Source organism: Orycteropus afer, unplaced genomic scaffold (assembly GCF_000298275.1).
Source record: "Orycteropus afer afer isolate SDZICR_OR568_19922 unplaced genomic scaffold, OryAfe1.0 scaffold00107, whole genome shotgun sequence".
NCBI classification, from domain to species: domain Eukaryota; kingdom Metazoa; phylum Chordata; class Mammalia; order Tubulidentata; family Orycteropodidae; genus Orycteropus; species Orycteropus afer.
This window is the reverse complement of record NW_006921694.1, coordinates 2540939-2568670: the sequence shown is the minus strand read 5'-3', so window position 1 is coordinate 2568670 and position 27732 is coordinate 2540939. Positions and strand designations below refer to the sequence as shown.

General features: G+C 35.6%; 1 protein-coding gene across 1 annotated transcript in view; it reads left to right on the top strand.

Moving 5' to 3' along the window:
• AP3B1 (adaptor related protein complex 3 subunit beta 1) overlaps positions 1-27732 on the top strand; it is a 452161-nt gene that overhangs the window by 312137 nt on the left and 112292 nt on the right. The window contains exons 18-21 of the mRNA XM_007943446.1: positions 2618-2726; positions 9392-9542; positions 12909-13050; positions 23133-23205. Of these exons, the coding sequence (XP_007941637.1) occupies positions 2618-2726; positions 9392-9542; positions 12909-13050; positions 23133-23205 (475 nt within the window). The remainder of the gene's footprint in view (positions 1-2617; positions 2727-9391; positions 9543-12908; positions 13051-23132; positions 23206-27732) is intronic.

Below are 27732 nucleotides of genomic sequence, written 5' to 3'. Positions count from 1 at the left end.
CTCTTTTTGAGGAATCTGTGGGTGGTACAAATGGTTAAGGGCTCGACTACTTGCTGAAAGGTTGGCAGTTCAAACCCACCCTTAGGCACCTTGGAAGAAAGACCTGGTGATTGGCCTGCAAAAGGTCACAGCCTAAACTCCATGGTGCAGTTCTGCTCTTCACACATAGGGTCGCTTGAGTCAGAAACAACTGGGTGGCAACTAACAATCATTTTTGACCTTTTAAAAATATCCATTGCCTGGCTTTTAAAAAAAAAAAATGATGTAATTTTTTCCTTTGAATTGCGGTTTTATTTATGAAAAGAATAATTTTCTTAATACATTTCATTTTGCCTTTCTACTCTTTAAGCGGCAATTTGTACAACAAATGCTTATTGTGCAAGATACACTTGGGATGTATCAGTGCGTAAAATACTCAAAAAGTCCTGCTTTTCAGAAGTTTACATTTCAGCAGAGGTGGACCAACAATAAAAATATATAAATAAATTATATAGTGCATTAGAAAGGAGTAAGTGCTGTGAGGGAAGAAAGTTAAAAAGACAGAACAAAGTAAGATTAAAAGTGCCAGGCTCCTGACGTGGGAGGTTAGAATTTTAAGTTAGAATGATTCTCCCTGAAGTGAGATTTGTGCAAAGACTTGAAGAAAGTGTGGGAGTGAGCCATACGGTTGTGTAAGGAAAGGATGTTTGTTTCAAGTGGGAACAGCTAGGAGGATGGCCCTAAGATGGGAGTATGCCTGGGGTGTCAGAGCAATCTTAAGGAGTGGCTGGAGCAGAGTGAGCAAGAGGCATTGATCAGAAGAGGTCAGAGAGACTCTGGTCATATAGAGCCATGCAGATTGTTGTAAGGAGTTTAGCTTTTTTCTGAGTGAAATGGGCACCAACTGCAGGATTTCAAACAAAAAAGGAGCTTTATTATGACTTACATTTTAGTAGTATCATTCTAGCTGCTGTATTGAAAATACTTGGGAATAGAAGCAAGGCAACCAGTTAGGAGACTGTTGCAGTAAACCAGGAGAGAGATATGAATGCTCAGACCAAGGTGGTAAAGAACCAAGGTAGCTAAATGATTTCTTGATGGATCAGATGTGTAGGATATGAGAGAAAGAAGTCAAGGATAAACACAGGCTTGTGCTTGTTGAGATATTTAGAGCTATGTTATCACCAGCCTGACTGTAATCGTCAAGTTGATTCTGACTCATAGCGACCGTCTGGGACAGAGCAGAACTGCCCAATAGGTTTTCCAAGGCTCTCTTCCTTACTGAAGCACACTGCCACAGCTTGCTCCTGTGGAGCAGCTGGTAGGTGTGGACTACTATCCTTTCAATTAGTAGCCAAACACTTAAATCACTTCCTCAGGAGAACTTATTTATTGCCTATACCAAATTTTTTCTTTTTTCCTTTGACTTCATTGTCAGGCTATCAACTTACATTTCTTATTGCTATAATTAGTTCTACCTGAAATTTCCCTCCCCTCTTCAAGGCTATAAGTCAGGCTGACTTGGTGGCACATAATGACAACAACAACTTCTAGGCTATATTGCTTTAAATTTCCTCTTAACTCAAAACCACAGAAATCTTTTGAAGCATTACGTGTAAGTTCTTGCAAAAGACGTCTTTAAAATGTTGAAGAGCAAAGCTTTAACTTTGAAGACTAAGGTGTACCTAACCGAAGCCATGGCATTTTCAGTCGCCTGATATGCCTGTGAGAGCTAAAAAATGAACAAGGAAGATCAAAGAATCGATGCCTTTGAATTGTGGTGTTGTCAAAGAATACTGAAAATAACATGGGCTACAAGAAGAGTGAACAAATCTATCCTGGAAGAAGTGCAGCTGGAATGCTCTTCAGAAACAGGAATGGTCAGACTTGCTCTCACTTACTGGTCATGTAGGAGCTCTGGTGGCATAGTGCCTAAGGCACTTGACTGCTAACCAGAAGGCTGGCGGTTCAAACCCGTCAGTCACTCCTCGGAAGGAAGGTTAGGCAATCTACTTCCGTAGAGATACTGCCTCGGAAACCCAAGCAGAGGTCGCTATGAGTCAGAGCCAACTCAATGGCACATAACAACAACACTAGTCATGTGGTCAGAAAGGACCAGTCCCTAGAGAAGGATCTCATGCTTGATAAAGTAGAGGGTCAGAGAAAAAGCAGAAGACCCTTAATGAGATGGATTGACACAATAGCTGCAACAATGGGCTCAAGCATAGCAAGGATTGTGAAAGTGGTGCACAACTGAGAAGCGTTTAGTTCTGTTGTACACAGGGTCACTATGAGTCAGACTCGACTTGGTGGCACCTAGCAAGAACAAGTTCTTGTTTTCACATAATAGACTCGGAGTGCAAGTGTGTGGTCCTCTATTTAGGAATAGAGTAAATCACCCTTCATGCCAGGAACTTAACTTTACTTCTAGATTCATGGTTTTAATCTTTGTTTTTGCAAAAAATGTATACATAATACATTTGCCAATTCAACATTCTTTTCAGGTGTACAGTTTATCAACATCTGTTACACTAATCATGTTCATAGTTGTATTCTGAATGACTAAGTTTACCCAAAGTCTGAATCCCTTAATGATTAGAAAATATTTTATATTTTTACTTTTTTTTTTTTAATTCAGGCCAAAGAATGGACACCAGCAGGAAAAGCAAAGAAAGAGAGTCCTCGTAAAAAATTTTATTCTGAGTCTGAGGAGGAAGATGACTCTTCTGACAGCAGCAGTGACAGTGGTGGGTTTTAATTTATTGAAATGCATTATTATGTGTTATACTGTGGCTTCCATAGATAGCTGCAGAAAAACAATGAAGCCTAGTACATAATGTTCAACATGGGGTTTTCAAGGAAATTTGTATTCTTTTTTGTTTTTGTTTATTGTTTTAATTGTGGTTTGGGTGGAAGTTTACAGGGCAAATTGGTTTTTCCATTTGACAATCCATACATACTCTGTTTCGTGACATTTACTGCAGTCCCCACACTGTAACACCATTCTTCATACTCCCTCCCTGAGCCCACTCCTTTCTTTCGTCCCATCCCCTCCCACCTTCCTAGCACCACCCCTGAACAAATGCTGTCCCCTTGATCTCATATACTTGATGGTTTTAATGAGTGCATACTCTCCTGATACTACTGTTCACCTTCGAAGCCTGTCTGTCGTTGGGCTGGCAGTTGAGTGACAGGAATTAAGCTCAGTTCCTAGCTTAAAGCGTGTCTAAGGGCTATAGTCTTAGGGGTTCCACTCATCTTCATCAAACCAGTAAGCTTGGTCTTTTTTATAATGTTGACTTTTGTTCCACATTTTCCCCTACTCTATATGGGACCACTTAGTATGATCCCTATTAAAGGGGTCAGCATTGGTAGCCAGGCACCATCTAGTACTTTTGGCCTCAGAATTGTGGAGGTTGGGATTCACTCCATGACTTCTCCTCCATATTGCCTATTATATCATTCTTATACATTGTTGTTGTTCTGTGCCATCCAGTTAGTTATGACTCATGGCAACTCTATGTACAAGAAAATGAATCACTGCCTGGTCCTGCGCCATCCTCACAATCATGGCTATACTTGAGCCCATTGTTTTGGCCCCCTGTGTCATTACATCTCATTGAAGGTCTTCCTTATTATTCACTTGCCTTCTGTTTTATCAAGCATGCTGTCCTTCTCCAGAGACTTGTCTCTCCTGATTACATGTCCACAGATTATGAGATGAAGTCTCACCATCCCTCCCTTATAAGCAGCACTCTGTGTCTATTTCTTCCAATTTTTTGGTTCTGGCAGACCACATTGTAGTCAATATTCTTCACCAACACCATAATTAAAGACATCAGTTCCTCTTCAGACTTCCTTATTCATTGTCCAGCTTTTGCATGTGTATGAGGTGATAAAAAATACTATGGCTTGAGTCAAGTGCACATGAGTCTTCAAGGTGACAGTCTTTGCTTATTAACATTTTAAAGGGGTCTTTTGCAGCAGATTTGCCCAATGCAGTATGTCATTTGTTTTCTTGACTTGCTCCCATGGGTTTTGATTGTGGATTCATATAAAATGAAATCCCTGACAACTTCAATCTTTTCTCCGTTTATCATGATGTTGCTTATTGGTCCAATTGTGAGGATTTTTGTTTTCTTCATGTTGAGATGCAGTCAGTACTGAAGGCTGTAGTCTTTGGTCTTCATAGAAAATGTTTCAAGTCCTCTTTGCTTTTAGCAAGCAGTTACATACATTAGAGTATTGGAAAACAAATTTTTGCATGATATAACTTTAAAAAGAAAAAACACTGCTGTTAAATTGATTCCTCTCAGAATAGAAACACACCCCCCCCCCATAGAGTTTATAGAGCTGCCAGTCTTTCCAGAAGAAATCTTTGCCACACCTTTCTTCTGTGCAGCACCTGGTGAGTTGAGACTGCTAACCTTCAAGTAGCAGGTGAGAACTTTAACCCCGGATCCATTAGCCTTTAGTGAGGCCTTTAAAATAAAACATAAAATTTATTTTAAAAAGTAAAAATGTGAAGTTTATTTTAAACTTTGAATGATCTGTTTCAGTTATAATGATACTTCAGTACTCATTTAGTATCATCTATTTCCACATCAACCTATACAGCAATAAAGCTAAAATTAATAAATGTTCTGTGTATTATAAAGAAGCAAAGGATTGGAAGTAACCATATACAAGGCAAAGAATACTAAGGAAGAAGGACTTAGTAGTCCTCAGTTTTAAATATGCAAACTGTATAAGGCACTTAACTTTCTCTGTATCTCGTGTGAATGGGTAAAGGTAGGTGTTTTTTCAGTACTAAACTTCTGTGAGTTATTGCATAACCAAAAATATATTGGAGTCCCTTTATAACTCTTATTAGCCATTAACCCTACTAGGCAGATCTGACCCAAGAATAAATGACACCCAACATCCTTCTACAATTTCTTCCTTGGTGAACTAGGGCCCCTCACTATTACTTGGTCATTAATTATCTCACTTTAAGGCATTTCATTCTTTTTGCTTCTATTTCTTTCATCAAAGGATGTTGTTGTTTTCAGTATCTGATACACTAAATCTATGGTGCATTACTTTTGGGAGTAATAAACTGGAAAATAAGAGAAGTTGCCTCAATACAGAAGGTTAATTCTAAAACATCTGGAATTTCAGAAATGATAATATTGTTGTGTGCTGTTGCGTCGGACCCAACTCATAGTGACCTCTTCTTGGGTTGCCAAGGCAGTCTCACTACGGAAGTAGATTGCCCAACCTTCCTTCCAAGGAGTGGCTGGTGGGTTTGAACCTCCAGCCTTCTGATCAGCAGTCAAATGCCTTAGACACTATGCTACCAGAGCTCCTGGAATGATAATGTTATGTTGTTGTTGTTGTTATGTGCCATCGAGTCGGCCCCGACTCATAGCGACCCCTCCTTGGGTTTCCAAAGCAGTATCACTACGGAAGTAGATTGCCCCATCTTCCTTCCGGGGAATGGCTGGTGGGTTTGAACCACCAGCCTTCTGGTTAGCAGTCAAGTGCCTTAGCCACTATGCTACCAGAGCTCCCATATAGTAGATAATAGAACACTGAAAAAGGCCTCTCGGTATAGTTAAGTGTATATTCTTTCATTTTATATGATATAAATATTTGTTTCTATCTCGTTTATTCATAAACTCATGCCCATTCATAGGCTAATCTTTTTCAATTCATATTTGAAATATTCCATTAACATTATGATTTTTCATGGTCTTTTCTGAATACATATAGCAGTGAATCATGTGGTAAGAGTTTGACTATAGCTATGAGAGAAAAACAAATAATTATTTTCTTTAGGAGTTAAGAGATTTTTGTTTTCCAGTAAGCAGGTTTTTTGTTTGTTTGTTTTTTTAAATTGTGATATGGGTGAAAGTTTACAGAGCAAATTCATTTTTCATATGGCACTTCACATATGTTTTGTCTCATGATATTGACTGCAATTTCCCACAATGCAACAGCTCTCTTTCCACTTCCTCCCCATAGGTACCCCTTTCCTGTATCCTTCCCTCCGTGCACTCCTGCCCCCTGAGCTATGTCCCTGTGCATACACAGCCCTTCTATTCTCCCATGATTGTTCTCTCCACGGAGTGTATCTACCTAATGTAAATGTTCAGCTCATATGCCTGTGTTTTATTTAGCTGGAAGCCACAGGAGTTCAATTACAGACCTGAAGGGCAACTAGGGGCCATAGTCTCAGGGGTTTCACCAGGGTCTGTCAGATCAGCAAGCCTGGTCTTTTTTTTTTTTTTTTTTTTTTAATAATGTTGAGTTTTGTTCCACATTCTCCCACTCTATCCAGGATGTCCTACATAGATCCCTCTCCTAGTGGTTGACAGTGGTAGCTGGGCACCATCTAGTTCTTCTAGTCTCATTGTCATATAGGCTGAGGATCACAGGTTGTACTGGTCTTAGACTAATTGTTTTCATGCATCTTTGGTTTTCTTCATTCTTCCTTGCTGTGGATGAGGAGAGACCCATCACTGCATGTAGATGGCCATTTGCAAGCTTTTAAGATCCCAGTTGATACTCACTGAGGTAGGATGTGGAACAGTGTTTTTATGTAGTATGTTATGCCAGTTGAGCTTGATGTCCCCTAAGCAGTCTTTTTTGAGTATCAACAAATTTCCTAAAGGATTGTTCTAATGTAGAAATTTAAATAATGGTACCTGGAGTGAATTGGACCCAGGTTCATGTTAAGCACCCCTGTAATATCCTGAGAGTAATATTGATACTTTCATTTCATACGTATAACCAATGTCATCAAGTCAATTCCGACTCGTTGCAACCCTGTAGGACAGAGTAGAATGGCCATAAGATTTCCAAGATTATAAATCTTTATGGAAGCTTATTGCCATATCTTTCAAAAGAAGGGCTGGTAGATTTGAACGGCTGACCTTTCAGTTAGCAGCCAATTGATTAACGACTTTGCCACAATGGCTTCTTCATTTTTTATAGTATGAACCAATTATCTGAGTTAATATGTGTCTGTCTTTAACTTTCATATCATGACAAATTCAAAATGCCCTTTATTTAGCAGTTTTATTTTACCTTTGTCAAGTTTGGATACAATCAATTTTGCTCCTTGTAAAATATGATGATGAGAGTGCCTTACCATGTAGCAGATTTTTTTTTTTTTTTAACTTTTTATTGTGATGTGGGTACAGAGCAGATTCGTTTCCATTCAATAGTTCCTACGCATTTTGTTTTGTGACACTAATTGCAATCCCCACAGTATAATAGCCCTCTTCCCACTTCTTCCTTATGGCTACCTTTCCCCTCTGTTCTTCTTTCCCTTGCATTCCCACCCTCTGAACTATCTCCCTGTGCAAATACTGTCCTTCTGATCTCTCATAGTTGACTGTGTGAAGGAATGCTTATCTCTGGTCACGTTGTTGCTGTTGTTGTTGTTATGTGCCGTCAAGTCGGACCCAACGCATAGTGACACCTCCTTGGGTTTCTGAGGCAGTATCTCTATGGAAGTAGATTGCCCAACCTTCCTTCCTTGGAGTGGCCGGTGGATTTGAACCACCAGCCTTCTGGTTAGCAGTCAAGTGCCTTTGGCACTATGCTACCAGAGTTCCCATCTTTGGTCATAGGCCTACCTATTATTTGGCTGAGAGTTAAGCTCCAGGGGTGAGTTCACTTCCAGGCCCAAAGGGTAACTAGGGGCCATGGTCTTAGGGGTTTTACCAGTTTCTGTCTGATCAGTAATCCTGATATTTTTAATGGTTTTTTTTTTTTTTTAATTTTGTTCTACCTTTTTCTCCCACTCTCTCCGGAATCTCCAATTTTGATCCCTTTCTGAGTGGTTGGCATTGATAGCCAGGCACCATCTAGTTGTTCTTGTCTCGGGATTGTGTAGACTGAGGTTCCCATGACCCATTGGTTCCTTGGACTCATTGTTTCCATGCATCTTTTATATTCTTCACTATGCTTTGCTCCACATAAGAAGAGACCAATAGTTGAATCTTAGATGGCCACTTACCAGCTTTTAAGACCCTAGCCACTTTTCACCAAAATAGGATGTAAAACAATATTTTTGTGTACTGTGTTGTGGCAGGAATTGTTTTAATCACTTTTACGTGTTTCACATCTTTTAATCTTCACAAAAACTCTGTAATGTAGCTAATATTATTATGCCCATTTGCTGAAAAGGAATCTGAGACCCAAGGAGGTTGAATAACTTGCTCAATCTTTAAAACTGGTAAGCGGCAAAGCCAGGATTTGCACCCAAACATTCCAACTGGAGAACCCATACTTAATCACACTATTCCCTTTAAACCACTACGATCTATTCCAAAGGGATATAGGCAGCCTTAGTTATCCACTGTGAAGCATAAATGAATCCTAATAGAATATTTTATTTAACATTTTAACTAAGGGTACTTCATCAAATATGTCGTAGGTAGGGCAATACTTTGCCCTTTGATCTGGGATACAACTGTACCATGTCAAACTGCAAAAAATTATGCTTCCTGTTAAAATGCACACACATATATCTATTATATTGCTTCTACTAAAGATCCTAGTATACCATAAGTTATACATAAAACATTTCAACGTTTAACTTCTAAATGATGATTAAATTTCTTTGACCTGTCTAAATTCAAGCTGGTAAAAATAAATAGTAATTGTTTAATTAGTAATTTTGTTTGTTGCTTTGAATTTAGATTTTTCTTGGACTTGATTTGAATGGCATATTTCCTTCTCAAAATTTGTTCCTGAAAAGATTCAAGTGTTGAATTCATGTTTCTAAATAAAATATCACATTACAGGCAAAGGAATTGAAAATTATTTATCCTTGCATCATTTTTTTTTTAAGTTTTATTTTTAAAAAGTCCATAGTTACAGTATGTGAGAAATTACGTCAACTGTTTCAACTTATGAAAAATTGTACATGTCAACTTGAAAATGTACAGTTTTAAAAATACTTTTGAGGGTACATAAGGAAAAATGTTTGAAGACCAATTGTTTATCCATGCATCATTTTTATATTATTTTTTAAATTTAAAAATAAAAATAAAAGTTTTTTTTGCCATAATTAGATACTTAGGGGTTTGAAGTGGGATTCCTTCAAATTTGGTTTTTACTTGGTTTCATTATTTCTTTCTCATTATCAGGAAATGTCTCTGGCTTGTTGTTTTCTTTCTTTTTGAGTCTCTCTTAACTCACTTTGCTGCAGGAATCCCTAGATCTGAGTGAATAGGATACAGAAATACAAGGTATTGAAAAAGTGAGGTTCACTGAATTAAAATTCACCATCTGGCTTCATTTGTGATAGATACTTATATGTGTCTTTGAATACTTAAATGATCAGTACTTGCTTATATGTGTCCTTAAGTAAAATTGAATGGCTATAAATCGAATTAGATCTGCTTACGTTTTTCAGAGAGTGAGTCTGGAAGTGAAAGTGGATCACAAGGTGAGGAAGGAGACAGTAGTGATGATAGTAGTGAAGCCTCTTCCAGTGAGAGTGGGAGTGAATCAGAAGTAGAAAACAAAAGAACAGCCAAGAAGAACTCAAAAAATAAAAGAAAAAGGTAACTTAACTTTGTCATTTATTTCAAAAATATTCTGTGATATTTTCTCCAGGCTAACATTTCCTTTTAATTCAGAGAGTGGATGCTTGTTAGGTGTCGTCAAGTCAACACTGACTCAGTGAGCCTTTGTGCAACAGAACGAAACACTGCCTGCTCTTGCACCAGCCTCACAACGCTTGTTATACCTGCGCCCATTGTTGCAGCCACTGTGTCAGCCTGTCTTCTTGAGGGTCTTTCTCTTTCCCACGGACCCTCCACTTTACAAAGCATGATATCCTTCTCCATGGAATGGTATATAGAGTGAATAAATATATTTTTTTCCCAAACAGATACTAAGTCTTTTAAAATTAAAAGGCTATTAGTTAACATTATCCTGCTATGTGCAATGCTTAGTTTTCATTTTGAACTTGAACAAACCTTACATTTTAAAAATTAGTATAACCTTGGAAGGCTGAGTTAAGTGATCAAGCAGTAGGTATGAAACACTTAATTACCTTTTGTAGCAATTTTGCTGAGAGTTAAAATTAAATCCTCCAACACTGTGCCATTATGTAATGAAGACAATTGATTTTTCTAAATAATGTTACATTAAAAAGATTATGATCCAAATATTAGAGTCAAGGGCTGTGAAGGAAGACGGTCATAAGATATTTAAGTGCTAGTGCTTTTCAAGATCTCCCATTATCAACAACATTATCATGTATTAAAGTGTCATTAAAATTTTGAGTAATTGGGGCTAATACCTTGGATTGTGTGAATCTGTTTCCCCAGTGCTGTCAGTGAGTGGCCTGTGCAGACATGATGGTCCTTTCCTCAGGATCCTGCTGTCTGCTCACTTGATGAGCTTGCAGCTTGGCTCAGTCGTGGCTGACAGCACTGATTGGGGCGCAGTACGCTCTCTGCTCCTTTTATTACAGACAGTAATTAAAGCAGCTCGCCCTGCCACTTCCATAACAAACACAGCATAATGCCCTAATTATGACTTTATTAATTTAAGTCAGGATTTAATGATTTTAAAAGTGATTTATATTGTTTTTCCTGTTCAGAACAAATGAAATCTGTAGGTTAAATTAATACAGGCTTTTCATCATTGCAAAGTTAAAAAGCTAGTTACCAGTAAATTCTTTTCATTAGATTAACATCTGAAACTCTAAGCAGTAAGGTAAACAATAATTACTGATCAAAATTGAGTGATGCATAATAAAATAACACTTTTACCTTTAAAAATCTTATCTTAAGAGCTAGAAGTTAAATATATCCACAATCATTCAACTTGTTGCAGAATAGGAGTGACTTGGTTCATAATCACCTTTTCTTTGAGCAGATGTCTGTAATTTTGGTTTAATACCAGAGTATCTATGATGATGTGGTTTATAAAAAGTATCTTTGTTTCTAGGAAGGGAAAGTTTTGATCAGTGCACTTCATACCTTTTCAGATAACAGAAGTCAGCATGCTAGAAACTGAAGTCATGTATTATACTTTCATTGTTTTTTCCTTCAGAAATGAACTTTTCTTTTTACCCATATTTGAGTTTTAAAGAATTGCTCATTACACCGAAGGGAACTGCAGATACATGGTAAACCTTATGTTTTTAAGTGTATGTTTTAACCAGTGAATTGGGTTAAATAATTAATTGCCGTTCTTTGATAGAGGAAAAACAAACCATATTTTTTAGTCTTCAAATATAATTACATGTGTGCTGAGATGTTGCCATGGCTCCATTTTTAATAAACAGCAATCATACTTCCTCTACAAAATCAATTCTAGGAAATATCGATTCTTTTCTTGCCTCACCACTCTCCTTCCCCTCATGTTTTTCTGCCTGTCTCTAAGAATTTTTTTAAGTTTGCCAGTATAACTGTATGATAATTTCTTTTATGCTTGAGGGACATTAAATATCTTTTTTAAAAACCTTTAATAATTATAACTATTTATGTCCAAATTTGAGAGTAAGAATTTTATAATCCAAAAGGAGAGAATATGGCATAGTGGAAAAAGTATGGACTTTGGAATAAGACAGACTTCAATTCAAATTCAAGTTTTGCCCCTTTTGGCTGTGTGTCCTTGAGCAAATTACTTAACCTTCCTGAGTATCTGTTTTATTATTGTAGATGGGATAATAATGCACCTGTCAGGAATATGTTGGGATGTCTATATTAGGCCATTGCTCTAGATTACCTATCCCTGCCTGGTATAAGGTAGATACTTAAAAAAAAAAAAAAAAATTATTATAATTATTTATACCAATGGTGGCAAGAACTGGACCTTCAGTTTTGGGACAATGAAAAACATGGCAGTAGACATTTCTTCTCCTGAGAGAAGGCCTTCTGGGGAACTGCCTCCCTCCCCTGTTGACTGCTTTATGCCTGTTCCTCAGCTTATGTGTCTCTTCCTCCGGGAAGCATTGCCAATCTTGGTTAAGTTTCTTTAGGGGCTCCTCCAAGTATTGTCATAATACACTATATTTGTTACTTATTATTTAATGATACTTTATTGTCATTGCTGGTTCACTTCTCTGTATCCTGTAATGGACTGTAGACTCCACAAGGTAGACACACAGAGATCATCAGCATCTTACTCATTACTCCAGTGTTATTCTAACAGCTAACATAGTGCCAATATATGATGGTCAATCAATAAATATTTGTTGAAGGAATTAGTGGGTAAACAAACAAAGAGCATTAAGCATTTATATGTGATCTTTTGGTATTTGAAAATTTGGAATTTGATTATCTTGCATTTTTAATAAACTCTGCATTAGAATTCTCTTTTGAGGTGGTTAGCATTTTCTAATATATTGTGTTTAAGGGTCACATTTGGGAACATGTGTAAGTGATTTTTTTGGACAGCAAAATCTACTAAAATGCCAAGTCTCAAAAGTAGTTGTATAATTATTTAAAGTTTTTAATAAACTGTATTTTCAGACATTTTAAAATCAACCTATGTATCTGAAGTTTTTACTATTAGCACTTAATGTATATTCCTGGTAAACCAGACATTTAATCCAAGTTATTAATTATTTTTTACTTTGTATTGAATCATCATTTAGTGTTATTTTGTGACCTTTTATATTTGATGTGTGTGTGGCATGATAAAATTAAGTTTGAATGGGTTCTGATTTAATTGGTTATAGATAATGCTATATTATTGTTTCATTAATACATTCTAGAATTTTAAAACCATTTTTGTCTTTTTATATACTAAAGAGAAATGATTCTTAATAGATATGCTTGTCTAGTAAAGACTCTAATTTATATGTAAAATGGCCATATATCAACATTTGCCATTTGAATTTTTACCTGCTTCACAAACTTGTTACGTGAAAGAGGATTTAAAGTTGATATTTTGAATTTTTTTGTGCATAGTGATTCTGAAGATGGAGAGAAGGAAGATGAAGACTCTAAAACTTCAGGTTCTTCCAGCGCTACATCTAGTTCAGTAGAAGCAAGTTCTTCAGACTCTGAGTCAGAGTCTGAAATTGAACCTGAGTCCAGAAAAGTCACTAAGGTAAAAGCACACATTTATTACACTTGAAAGTAAATATTTCTAGTCTTTTCCCTATTAAGAATAAACATTTCTGAAAATTAGTGTTTTGTTGAAAGTCAAGAAACTAAGAACAGGATGTTTAACATTACCACTGACAACTAAAATAAGTAACACCATCTTCATTCATCCACACCTATGATTTTTTTCTCCCCCTGAATAATCACTTTTCTTATAACCCAGTCCTGCAGAGAAGTTACAGACATTTTTTTTACCTCATTCCTTGATACTGAAAATAGAAAGCTGGCTGTCAATGTTATAAGCATTACCTTTTTGGTTCTTGGCTAGATCATGACAAGGGTGGCGTTTGTCAAAGGGGAAATAAAAGGAAGTCCAGAAATAGTACCAAGCAATTGAATATGCATGTGCATGTATCATAGAAATTGAGTCTAATATGCTTTTTAAATATATTAAGTATTTTGGATAATAGAATTTTATTAAGGGTTCAATTAAAGGATATATATTTTTTTAAGCAGTTAATAAAAATTATACTCATTTATTTAAAAACAAAGGGAAGAACCACTTATGTAATATAATGCTTTTTGATATACCATTTGTAACACTGAAGCCTGTCTTGCTTAACAGCAAAAAGTAAGTATAAATTATTAAAAAAAAAGTACCTATTAATATAAAATTCAAACCTAATAAAAAGTATCTTTCTGATCTTTAATTATCACTCCCTTGGGCAATTCTACTCTGTCCTGTAGGGTCGCTGTGAGTTGAAATCGACTTGATGGTTTCAGTTTGGGGTAAATGGATTTTATTGATGCTAGGGTTCAAATGCAGTAGTTCTATATATTGTATTATTCCATATGTTGGAAATATGGTCAAATTTGGCTTTTATTGAATTTGATTTCTTTTTAACCTAATATTCTTTTCATATTTTTTTTAGTTCTTGAATTTTTTCAGCATGTCATCTGAGTAGCCAAGGATGAAAATAAATTCATTGGAATAGACAATTATCCTTCCCATCCAGAGTTTTATTGTTAAAAAATAAGCATATTTTAAAATTGGCTAGTATCTGTCTTACCTTATTTCAAATATTCTTGCATAGAGTAAAACCTATCTTAAAATTGAATTTGTTTAAAATTTGTGTGTGTGTGTGTGTACATACACACATACAGAGAAATACAATCTGAGATTTCTACTTTTTAAAAGTTCACATAAAACCTTAAGAGTTTTTTAAGGTTTATTAATCTCGTTTCATATAAAAACTAAATACATAATCAGTTTGGTGTTACTATCAAATTACAAAGAAGCAAAAAAGCATTAAGAATTACATCAAATAAAGGCGCTCTTAAAATTGACATTAAGTACAACCCAGAATAAGAAATCAGTGTTTTTTAAAACAACAGATCAAGAAATTTATGAATATCAAGTAGGTATAAATCTACTTCCGTAGTGATACCACCTTGTAAACCCAAGGAGGGGTCGCTATGAGTCAGGTCTGACTCGATGGCACATAACAACAACAACAACAACATAATTAAAGTGAATTATTCTAATGGCATTTTATAAAAAAGGTGAAAAATCGAGATAGGCTTCTGTGCCTATGTAGTATTAGCAGCGAAGTGTAGGACCCCATTAAAAAATGACAGTGGTACCCCAGGTCAATGATTAAATTAGTTTCTTTGTCAAAAACTTTTAATGATCTGATTAAATCTTTTGATAATTCAAAATATTTTAGACTATCAGTGTACAGAATTCAAACTATTGCAATGAACTGAGACCCTTTACAAATTCAGGGTTTATGGATAGTGTTCAGAGTTTTGTCTGTGTATTTTGCTTAGAGGGCTTATTCTCTCTATTACAGTACCTTTCCTGGTTTGTAAAAGGCAGATAGAGTTGTTTTTTGGTTTTACTTTAGCAGATGGAATAAGTACTCTCCACCTTGGAGCCAGCGTAGCTATTTTCTTTCCATTTCTTTCTGAATGATACGGAGTTTACCATGTAACTTGAGTGTACTAATTTTCTAATAATGGATAACTCTATAATTGTGGAAAAGTCCTCCTTGTCCCAAGTGTTACAGCTTCTGCTGTAAATTATGAGTAATGAAGGCAGATGGTGGGTGCTTTACCTTAATTTAGCATGACACTATGTTAATGCTGAAAATTCATGTCTTAAATCTGCTGCCCAGCTACATCTATACTTTTTCTCTTCTTTTTCTTTAACTGGACAATGCGTTTTGGGGGCAGTGAGCATGAAAATGAGACCTTGAGGTACCTTGAATATATGGCTTTCAAAACAGTTAATTTTTATGATGGTCCTATGAGATAGGTATAGTGTTCTACTTGTTGGGAGATAATATCTTTATGCTTCAGTTTCCTCGTCTATGAAGTAGAAATGCTAATACCTATCCTACTTCTTCCATGTGTTAACTATTAAAAAATCAAATGTGAAAGGTCAACATAAAGGCAGATCTATAAGCACTATATAAATCTAAAAGACCATTTTTAACAGTTTTTAAACTTGAGCATTAATTCTTTGAGATTGCAACAATATTAGAGTTACAGAACCCAAAATTGAGCTCTCAGCCTCCTGCGTTTTCTTGACTTTTTACCCTATTCAGTTGAGAAGTTAACATTCAGTTGCCCCTTACCCTGCTGACCTACTTTCCTCAGAAGGCTGAGCTGCCATCTATAGTGACTATCTCTCTACTCTCATTTTCTGCTCTCTACAGAATCTTTCCTTTCCCTCCTTTTCTTTGTGTTTAGCTCTGAGTAAAAGATCTTTATCTACTTAGCCAAGAATAAATCCTACTTCCTTTGGACCTTATTTTGTTGATAATTGTCTGCCTCCCTTATACCATCTCTCTCTTGCCCCACTAATTTCTTTTCTGCCTATCAACATACTCAAGTCTTTTCTAGAATTTAAATAATGAGAGAGAAGGAGAAAGGGAGAAGAGGAAGGGCAAACAGAGTTTGGAAAAGCAATGTACATACTCTCATGCCTCTCAACCCATTTATTTCCTAGCCTCTTGTAAATTAATTTCCACCTCGCTCATTTCCTACAGATACTCCTTTCAGAAAGTCAGCTCTGATCATTCCCCAAACCCAGTGAGCACCTTCTCTTAGTCATTATCCTTCTTGAGCTTTTTCTATGACTGTTCCTCTACTACTTGAAATACCCTGCACCCTTTTTTCTGACTTCTTTGACCTTTCATTCCTTTGATTGCTTGACTTTTTACCCTTTTCCGACACACAGCTGGGGACATTGCCCATAAATTAATGCTTCATATACATTATTTTTTCAAAAAGATGAGTTGATCTGAATTCATTTTCTCTCGTCTTTTCTTCCTCTACATTTCTGCTGTTGTGGGACCTCATTTACTCCTATAAGCTTCAGTTAATATGTTTATGTGAATTACTTTCCATGGTAACGTCTCCACATCCCTAGAACAAATTCAGGCTTTCCTTCCCAGATTCAGACCAGATCTTAGACCTCTGTGGGCTACTGGCTTTCCCAATCTAATCCAACCTAAAGAAGATATGCTCTACCCTTCAGTACCAGCACTCTTTCTACTCTCCCAGATCCTTCATCCTATATGTGTAGGTGATTGCCAAGTCCTCTAAATTCTGTGCCTTGTTTCTCTTAATCTGTCTCTTCTTTTCCTGTTACCACCATTGTAGATCATTTCATTATCTTACAGACCATTGGCATTGGTGGTTCTCAAAATCTTCCCTTACTGCAGTCTTTCTATACAGCTACCAGATTCATGCTAAAGTTACATATCCCATTGCCATTGGAGTTCACTGACCTCAGGCTAACATGCTCACAGTCTTAATCCCACTTATGTTTCCTGTGTTCTTAATGCCAGTGAACGTATGTGGCTCTTTTAATATGGTATATACTTTTCTGTTTCTGTGTCTTTGTTCTTCTTTTTGCACCATTTCTCTTATTACAGAAAATATAAGTTAGGGAAAAAGTAGCCTTGTATCAGAATGTGGTCTCTGCATTCTAGTTTGAACAGAGAATGACTGCATGTGATAAAAAGTGTTACTGATGAGAGGATATTACTCGTGTGAATGGTGTTAGGACAATCAAAAAGGTTAGAACCCCTGCTTCAGTGTTTCTGTTCCAGAAGTTTTTGCCATTCAACACCATACCACAGGATATACGTAAGGCACAGAACTGTAGTCAGACATCCTGGTATCATGTTGTTTATTAGTTCGTTTTGTGGATTGGAGGATGTCCTCATTTGATTTTGGATATTATCAGTAATAATTGTTCTTTATCAAGTCAGTGTTTTCTTGTTGTTTAGTTACAATTATTGTGATAGGCATATTTTTTATCTGTAAATATCCTATTCCAAAATGCATGTAATTGAGACATACTTTAATATAAGGATGGTTAGTTAATTGCAGGGCTGTTAACTGAAAGGTCAGCAGTCCTAACCCACCAGCCCCTCCATGGAAGAAAAGACCTGGTGATCTCTTCCCCTAAAGATTTCAGCCTAGACAACACTACTGTATCTTAACAGTCACTATGAGTTGGAATCGGCTCCATAGCACACAAAAACAGCAGCAGTCCTTTTTATGAAATAATTTCTTTGCCCTAAACAATACCTATGGCAAAATTCCTTTTAATAATTCTTTATTTTAAGTACTTTTACATACTTTACACAATATAAAGGGGGGAAAAAGTGTTTTTACCCAGAATAGTGGAAGGAAAAATCAGTAATATAGCCCATATTGTATCAGGAAGCGATTTATATTTATATCACCTCATTCTATTTTTGTATATTAAGTTATAAGATAATATGTTGGACACATTATAATTTTATTTAAAATAATGTCTTTTTTAAAGTTTCCAGTTTTCCTTGAAACTAGCCAGTATATTAGCGTGTTCCTACATACTATAGTTATTTCAGCTATCACTTTGTTAGTTCATTATTCACATCTAAACTGTGAGGCCGTAGATCTGATTATATCTAAATCGTCTGTGTACCAACTACTGAAGATTAAGATAATCAGTGATTAAAATGATAACATTTTTAAATCATGATTATAATTTCACTGTGAATAATTTGTATATATTTATTGTGTATGTATTTAAGGAGCCCTGGTGGCGCTTGGTCACCACCACTTAGTAGTTCAAATCTACCAGCTGCTCCATGGGGGAAGAGATGTGGCAGTTTGCTTGCATAAAGATTGACAGCCTTGGAAACCCTAGGAGACAGTATCACTCTATCCTATAGGGTTGCTGTGAGCTGGAAATGACTCACGCGATGGGTTTGGATTTTTGATTTTGTATATATTTAATTTTAGTCATATATAAACTGTATAAAGCATAATCTGTTGATGTGAAATAAACAGTAAATATTTAATCTACTTGCATTTAATAAAATTTATTGTTAAGAGCAAGGAGTCCCAGTGGCACAGTGGGTAAGCACTCAGCAGCTAACCAAAAGATTGGCAGTTTGAATCTACCAGCAGCTTTGTGAGAGAAAGATCTAGCAATCTGCTTCCATAAAGATTACAGCCTAAGAAAGTATGTGGGGCAATTCTACAAGGTCCTATAAGGTCACTATGAGTCAGAGTTGACTCCACAGCTCACAACAACAATATTAAGAGTAAACCCACATTTGAATCAAAATTGAGATTAATATGCATACTAGCTATGGAAAAAAGATAGTTCCATTTATATACCTAGCAATATTCTAGATTGTCAGTTGTCTATATCATGAGCTGTATATATCTCATACAACTTTGTTAGTCCCTTTTGAAAGCTGCAGAGAAACTGATTAAATCTCCTAAGTGCTCTAATGACCAGTTGGTGGTATTGTGACAAGTGTTGGAATGTCTGTAAATGTTAACATATCCTTTTGAAAAAAGATCTACCATTGAAAGATTCTTGAGGATAAAGTAAATATAGCATATAGTATGAGATAGATCATGGCTAAGAGTGAAAGGAACTATTTTCTTCTTGGTTTTATGCTGTATTTGAGAAATAAGAAATAAGTTTTACTTGTGTTTTTATAAGTATTTATGTATGCTGCAATTACATAACTTCTTTGCATATTGAAGAATATTGGTTTTTACTCTTAACAATTCAAAGCCTTGCCTCTTTCAATTTACTTCTTTCCCAGTTCAGGACATTTTTTAAGTCCTCTAAAACAGAAATATCATTTGACTTGAATTGAGATCTTTAAATCAAAATGACTGTCATTAAGCTTTCTTATTGAAGTAGGTATAATCTAATAGGGAAAGATTTGTTTTAGCAATTTAGACTTCTTTTTAACTTATAAAAAAGTCTCCATTTACTGGCAAAGTACTTTTTTTCTTAAAGTACAAGTAAGTATGAGCCTCAGATTTTTTTTAATCAAGTTTGTCAGATGGCTTGAAGGCAAGAGAATCATCAAATTGTCTTTGGTTAGTAATTCTAATTGAAAATATTTCATGCAAATATCTTGCCCTGTGAGGCTAGATATTAGCCTAGAATTCTTGTTGGTTTTAAAATGCAATGTGGATTTATGAACTTTATATACCACTTATCCTTTTTATAGTTTTAAATTTAAAACCTCTTTACAATGGTTTCTTCTTAAGAAGCATATTTAATGCTTGTCATGTCAGGTATTTTTATCTACTTGGCTTTTTTTTCATCAGCATGAAAAGGAACATGAATAATACATAAAACTCTTTACAGGTATATTGCTACATATTTTTGTTTGTATTATTTGGAGCTTAATAAGTATTTCCAGGATCTTTTTATTTGTTGTTTGAAATGAAATACATTAAATAGAAATCAGTTTCTTAACCCTGTGACTCTATTTCATTTTCAAAATGTTGATGTGTTGAGGTGTATAATCGAATACCATAGAAACAAAATGGAGATTTGAGGATGATGAATTGATAACTAGGTATTTTTGTAGTGAGATTTTTAGATCAGTTACTGTTTTCCTTATAAAAGTCTAATACAGTCACTCAGCTGTTAAAAACCTAATCCTGTATTTAAAAAAAATATACAAAAACAAATTGTCTTATCTTTCTGCCTGATCTCTTCTCAAGTACTAACACAATGGAAACAGTGGGTGATCTGTCAGTGTGTTTGGTTTGTCAATGATGGTTTTGTATAAATATTGGGAGGGTAAGAAATAAAATTCACACAGTAAAATATGATTTCATCTGCCTTTTCTCTGCAGCTCCATGGCTCATGCTGTGGTGTGAAATTCTCATTTTACACACTTTGCAGGCGGAGCACATGAATTATGCATTGAGCAAGAAAAATCTCCTGCCTCAAGTCCTATATGCATTTACCCAGGTTCTGTCTCTATTACCAAGATGAATTGCAAATAGAGAAATGTTTGATAGAATAGAGCTCTTAACTTCTTTGTTTAGAATTCAGATTTTTATTTTTATAGTAGATCCTTTAAGTATGAAACTGTTCTGAACTTACTATGGATTTTTTAAAATGAAAAATGAAATATAATATAAGAAAGGAATACCAAACACATCACAAAGCTTTTTATAGCCTTGATTCAGAATGCAGGGTTTTTGCAATTCAGTAGAAATGACCATTATCTATTGCTAATGTTGTATTTCAATCATTGGTTATTTGCTCTTTCCAAAAACTCAATGAAATTCTGTCCTTTTGAGAGGCTTTTTTTCTTTCTGGTTTAAGCGTCTAATAAGGGATTATGCCGATTTCACACGCAGCTCTGTTCCTGTGTTGTATGTGACCCGATGTGTATTTAATAGATACTGTTACACACTCTAAGCTGTGAAGTAGAAAATAAGGTATGGACTTGCTTCCAGCTTGAACTTTATCTTGATTTGATAGGTTTCTAATTTTTCAGGTGGGGAAGTTACAGTGCCATGAAGACAGTCATGCACCATTGTAACTTATAGGAAGCTACACCCATTGTGCTCAGCATAGCATTTTGATAAGTCACATGGTGATAAACTCCTTTTGCTATATCGTCTTTCTTCACAGGAATGATATTCTAGTTGAGATGGCATTTTCATTCTCAACCTATGTTAGTTGCAACTTTTAAATTTCAGCCTCAAAACTTAACATTAAAAAAAAATGCATTGACCTATGTCACTTTAGTTTTGTGTATTTTACTGTTCATAAATTATATTTCAATAAAATGTATTTTTTTTAAAAAAAGAAAAACTTAACATTTTTCTTTTTCTTTTTTTTCTGAGTCCTTGAAATTGTTATTCATTTCAGAGAGTAGGTGAGAGAAGGAAATGTTATTTGTTTTGTTTTTGGATAAAGAATGAAAATAAAATCCCATCTAGATGATTTGTAATTTTCAGTAGCAGAAATAATTATTTTAAGTAAGAAAGATTATTGCTGATGATATCAGTATAGCTGGTGACCATCCTTTAAACCAAAAACCAAACCGACTGCCATCGAGTTAACTCCAACTCATAGTGACCCTCTTAGACAGGGTAGAAGTGCCCCATACGTAGGGTTTCCAAGACTGTAAATCTTTATGGAAGCAAACTGCCTCATCTTTCTCCCACAGAGCTGCTGGTGGGTTTGAACTGTGGACCTTTTGATTAGCAGCTGAATGTGTTAACCACTATGCCACCAGAGTTCTTTGAGTGGCCTTTAGTTATGTTTTAATGTGGACTGCTATATGATCCATAAAAATATTTTTTCTCGCTCTTGGCCTGGAGGAAAAAATAGGCAGAACCTAAAATGATCAGAAAATTTTATGTAGCATTTAATTTGATGTAGTGCTCGTGTTCTTGTATGTGCACTATCTTGAGAGCTCTAACACTGTGTGTACTTGAAGTGGTATTAATACATATTTTGCTTCAGTGATACCTTTCCATAGTTAGAGGAATACTTCAACAATGTTTATAATAATTCATATTAACAGTAATTTTGGTAGATTATAAGTTATCTGAAGGCAAGGGCTGTTCCAGTCTTCACTGTTATTTCCATTGCTTAGCACAGAATCTATCACCTAGTGGAAATTCAGTACACATTCTGAATGAATGAATGATTGAATGAGGAAATGAAAAAAAAACTTTTAGTGAAGACTTGTTTTGGCCTTTAATTTTAGAAGATTTAATGTTTAAAAAAAAGGTATTTGTTATAAAAATAAGTAACCTTGACCCAAATTATATCTGTTTATCATCTTGATTGTTTATAATGCTATTTAGTTATGTACTTAATTTATACTTTTTTAAAAAAGATTTTAAACTCTTTGTTTGAATCTCTAAACTGTGAACACCTCAAGTTTAGGGGCATTGTTTTCTATCCTATGGTTATACACACTGTGTAAACTTAAACCCCCCGCTGGTGAGTCAATCCCAGCTTATGGTGACCTTATGGGACAAAGTAGAACTGTTCCTAGGGTTTCCAAGACTGCAAATCTTTATGAAAGCAGACTGCCACATTTTTCTTACTCAGAGTGGCTGGTAGGTTTGAACCACTGACCTTTCATTTAGCAGCTGAGCACTTTAACCACTATGCCACCAGGGCTCCTCTTTGTAAGAAACGTGATTCAACTTCAAAGAGGAAGAGCCTGAAGGTATCATTTATAAATGTTAGTGAATACCTTTGGTAAAAGAAGTTCTGACACCACCCAGCGTCAAAGTATACAGTACCTAGTATATGTGTGTGTGTGTGTGTGTAGCCTATATAGTACTATATATATATTTAGCTTGTTTCAAAATATGTCTCAGAAAAGGCTAACCTGTCACATACATAGGTTAAGCTTACACTGTTTGAGATTTTCTTTTTCTTAAATAAGCTTGTTTAAAAGTTGTTTTCAAAACATTTGTGTACCTTCCACCAAAGAACCTGTTAGCAAAACTTGTCAGATTGTAAAATAATTACTATTTACCTCTATATAGGTTCTTTATAATCTTTAATCACAAAATACTGAAAAATTTGTATGATAAGGAAGAAATGTTTGTTATTTGGAATAATGATTTTGACTTAAAACATTTCATGTAACCATGCAGAAACAAACTTTTTTTTGGAAGACTAAGCAGAGAAACAAATATTTGTTTGGGAACATTAAAGATTGCTTTGTAGATTTTGAAAGTAGACTATTCAATAAATGAAATACGTATTTTTTATAGGAGAAAGAAAGAAAAACAAGACAAGATAGACATCCTGTTACCAGAGATGTTTCACTTCTAGATCTAGATGATTGTAAGTATTGTAATTTTAATTTTTCTTCTATTTCAAGAAGAGTATTTTTTTTATTTTTAAACTATCTTTTATTTACATGTCTCAAAATAAAGTATCAACACCTTTTGTGAAAGAATTATACAAAAATAGGCAAGAAAATTTTGGATAGCATTTGGATTAGTATCTTTTCCTTTCATCTATTCACCATCAGTTTTATATCATGAATAACATAACATAGATAAATGTTGATGACCAAGTAAAAGTACATTGAATTCATTTTCAGATCTCTTGTTTTAGTAATTTAAAATAATTATATCTCACAACATCTGCATTGTTCAATGTTGATTACAGGAGTTGACACATACAACTGAGGGAGGTAGGGACCTGGGAAAGTAGCTAGCAGTGTAAAGGGCATCACTGTGTTCCACTCGCTACACCTTTAGTAGGAATGGGAATCACTGCAAAGCCTTGGGAGGCCAGTTTGACTATCCCAATCCCAATGCTATCAAGTCGATTCCAACTCATAGCAACCCTATAGGACAGGTAGAATTGCCCCCATAGAGTTTCTGAGGCTGTAAATCTCTTTCGAAGCAGGCTGCCTCATCTGTCTCCCACAGAGCAGCTGGTGGGTTCGAACCACCACCCTTTTGGTTAGCAGCCAAATACTTCAGCCATTGCACCACCAGAGCTCCTTACTTTGACTATACCTGTCAATATTTTAACTAAAAAAAAAAAACTCTTGCCCTGGTAAATCTACTTCTAAGAATTTATAATCCTACAAATGTACTCATGTAAGCATGCAAAGATAGATATGTGCTAGCTCCCCTTAAATCTTCCTGCACTGTGAGAGAGAGAGAGGTAGGGGTTAACTTCATTCCTGGGTAAATTTTACACAAGGAGAAGAATAACAAGGTTTTGTGAATATCTTATTTCCATGTTGGAGTTACTTAGTTATTTAGGTTGCCTCATTCTGTCATAGAACTGTCCTGTTTATGTTGTATATCTGGCCTATCTCAAATAATAAAGACAAATATTTAATGTGGAAAAATTAAGATATATAATACAGAGAAATGTAAAATAAATTGGAGCCAAATTTGAACCATTTGTCACCAGTTGGCAACAATTTTAAACGTTGCTGTTATCCACGGTTGCTAAGGTTTGGAGAAATAGACTCTACATATGCTTTTTCTTTCCCCTTAGGTTTGTTTTTTGTTTGCTTGTTTTTTTGGGTTTTTTTTAATTTTTATTGTGATTCGGGTAGAAGTTCACAGAGCAAATTGATTTGGCATACAGTAGTTCTTATACACCTTGTCTCATGATACTGACTGCAAATTCCCACAATGTAACAGCTGTCTTCCCACTTCTTCCCCATAGTTCCCTCTTCCCTGTGTCCTTCCCTCCCATGCAGTCCTGCTCCCTGAGCTGTCTCCCTGTGCATACACTGCCCTTCTCTTCTCCCATGATTAATCTTTCCAAGGAGTTTATCTACCTAATGTAAATGTTCAGCCAACATGCCAGGCTGTTATTTGGCTGGAAGCTATCAGAGTGAGTTCAGTTCCCTAACTGAAGGGCAGCTAGGAGCCATAGTCTCAGGGGTTTCACCAGGCTGTATCAGGCCAGCAAACCTGGTCTTTTTTTATTTTTTTTAAATGATTTTGAGATTTGTTCCACATTCTTCTCCCACTCTATCCGGGATCTCGTACATAGATCCCCCTCTGAGTGGTTGGTAGTGGTAGTCAGGCACCATCTAGTTCTTCTGGTCTCATGGTCATATAGGCTGAGGACTTTTTAAGGTCTCAGTTGCTACTCACCAAAGTAGGTTGTAGAGCAATGTTTTTGTGTAGTATGTTATGCCAATTGAACTTGATGTCCCCTGAGACCATGGTCCTGAGCCCACAGGTCCAACTACTCACTCCTTCTGGGTAGCTGGCTGTAGCCAAGAACTTGTCCCTTGTCAACTCTTCTATATACCTGGAAATTCTTACAGAACATACAAATATGCATGTGGAAACATCATCTGCCAACCCTATACATGGTCATGGGCACACTCCCCCTTGCCTAGACATACCAGATTGTTCCCACGTGTCCACCAATCTGTCCACCCCTAGATCAATGTTTGCCATCATTAACAATGCAGTACTGTATGTGCAAAAGGGTTTGTCTTAGATGTGTGTTTCTCTCATGTACCTCTCTTATGTCTTCCTCTTCCTCATTGCCACTGTGTTGATCACTCACATTTGGTATATTGCTCTTCCCTTCACCCAAATCAATACTTGTTTCTACCTATTACACAGTGTTCCCTCCCCTCCCCACCCACCCCTATGCACTGCCATCAAGTCAGATCCAACTCATAGCGACTCCTAGTAACCAAAAAAGAAAGTTTCATTGCATATATAAACCTTTACTTGACTTTTTCAATAGCGAACTTATACAATATTTGTTCTTCAGACTCTACATCTGCTTTTAATAGAAGTACAGACAGGTACAGCTTTTTGGAGTCATTTTAGCAATATCTGTCAAAAATTAAATTGTGTATATGCTTTTCTAGGGTGTATTCTACAGATAAATTAGCAAAATGAGATCTCACTTCTTCAGTGTTTTAAACCCTTTAATTTAATTTTGCACTTAAACTAAAATATATACTTCTCTCCCACATTTCTTAGACCTTCAGTTTGACACTCGCCTCTCTGCTATCCACATTTCACACTGCTCTGCTCTTTTGCACTTCTCAGACATACAAGCTCATTCTGCCCAGGACCTTTGTACTGCTGTCCCTCCACTGGAACACATCCCCAGATCTTCTCACAGCTGGCTGCTGCTTTTTAGCCCCAGCTCAAAAGTCACGTACTCTTATTAGATACCTTTCCTAATCATCCCCAGTTGTCTTCATGGCATTTATTATTATATGAAATTATCATAAATATTTTTATTACATTATTATTTGCTCTACCCAAATAAGATGTAAATTCCATGATAGTAGGATCCTTGTCTATCTTGCTCACTGCTATCCCTAGTACCTAGAATGATAGCTAGTTTGTGGGCACTCAGAATTTGTTGAATTACAAAAATATGTAAAGGTATACGTAAGAATTTTATTGCAGCGTGGTTTGTAACAGCAAAATTCTCTGAAGAAACAAAATGTTCACCAATAGAGTAATGCCGCCATTAACAAAATGGGGCAAATCTATGTGCTAATTATGTAATTATATATCTAAATTATTATAAGAAAAAAATTATGTATAGTATGATTCCACTTGCATAAAAATAGACTACGAAAGGAAATACATCCTATGCACAAACACAGACATGACCATATATACATATATTTTCTGAAGGCTACAGAAGAAACAGTTAACAGTGGTTAGCTCTGGATCCTTTGGATAGTAGAACTAACCTGAGAACCGACAAGGGAATAAAACTTCCATTTTGTATTTTTATGTCTTTCTCTGACATTTCAGTTGTTTTATATGTATACATATTACCATGTTGTTGTTGTTGTTGTTGTCATGTGCCATTGAGTCGGCCCCGACTCATAGCGACCCCTCCTTGGGTTTCCGAGGCAGTATCACTACGGAAGTAGGATTGCCCAACCTTCCTTCCGAGGAGTGGCTGGTGGGTTTCTCTTTTCTATTTGGCTCTGGATTTCCTGAAAGCCAAGGTTTAAAAAAAAAAAAAAAACCTGCAGTGTTTCATTCTGTTGTACCCAGGGTCACTATGAATCGGAATCTACTAAGTGGCACTTAACAGTAATAATGACAGCAAAGTAAAAATAAATAAAAAACCTGTGAAAAGATACAGATTTGTTGTGTGATTGTTTTCAAAAGCATGATTTTGTACAAGGAGACAAAAGTTTTCTTTAAAAATCCTTTTTTTTTTTTTTTTAAAGACTCTAATTGTAAGACTTTTTTATTTTAAGGTCAATTTCATCTTAATTCACATTTTTAAACTCAAAATAGGATATATTTCTGTTTATGTTTAATACCCAAGTGATATTTTTTTTAGAAAATCTTTTAAGTCCTACATTTGTCAGAAATGAAACTTGAAACTTCTTGTTAACTTCAATTCAGCAAAGTGTTAATGGATTGTCTGTAAAGTACAAGATGCCTTGCTACATTCTGTAAAAGATAATAGAATTTACTCATTCTCTTCAGAGGTGAAAATCTAATTAGATACACATATACCTGAACAAGTAACTAGTCTATAAAAGATATCATAGAGGTGCAAAAATATAGTGAAAAACAAGGAAAGAGATGGAAGACCAATTAGAGACCTATAAAAGCCCTGTAGAAGTGTGATCGGAGCTTAGAAATAATGAAAAGTAGAGGATTACAGGAGAAAAGCCTTGTTGATAAAAGTTCTAAAGATAATGACTTCATTAAGTGCTACTTATGAGCCTCCATTCTCCATGGCAAGAGTTAGGTTAATTTTGAAAGAGAGAGAGATATATTTCTTATGTTTTATGTAAGAGGAACATCATAATCTGCAAAAGTTATCTATCCATTTCTTTATTCAGAAAACTTTTATTGAATACTTGCTGTGAGTAAGGTA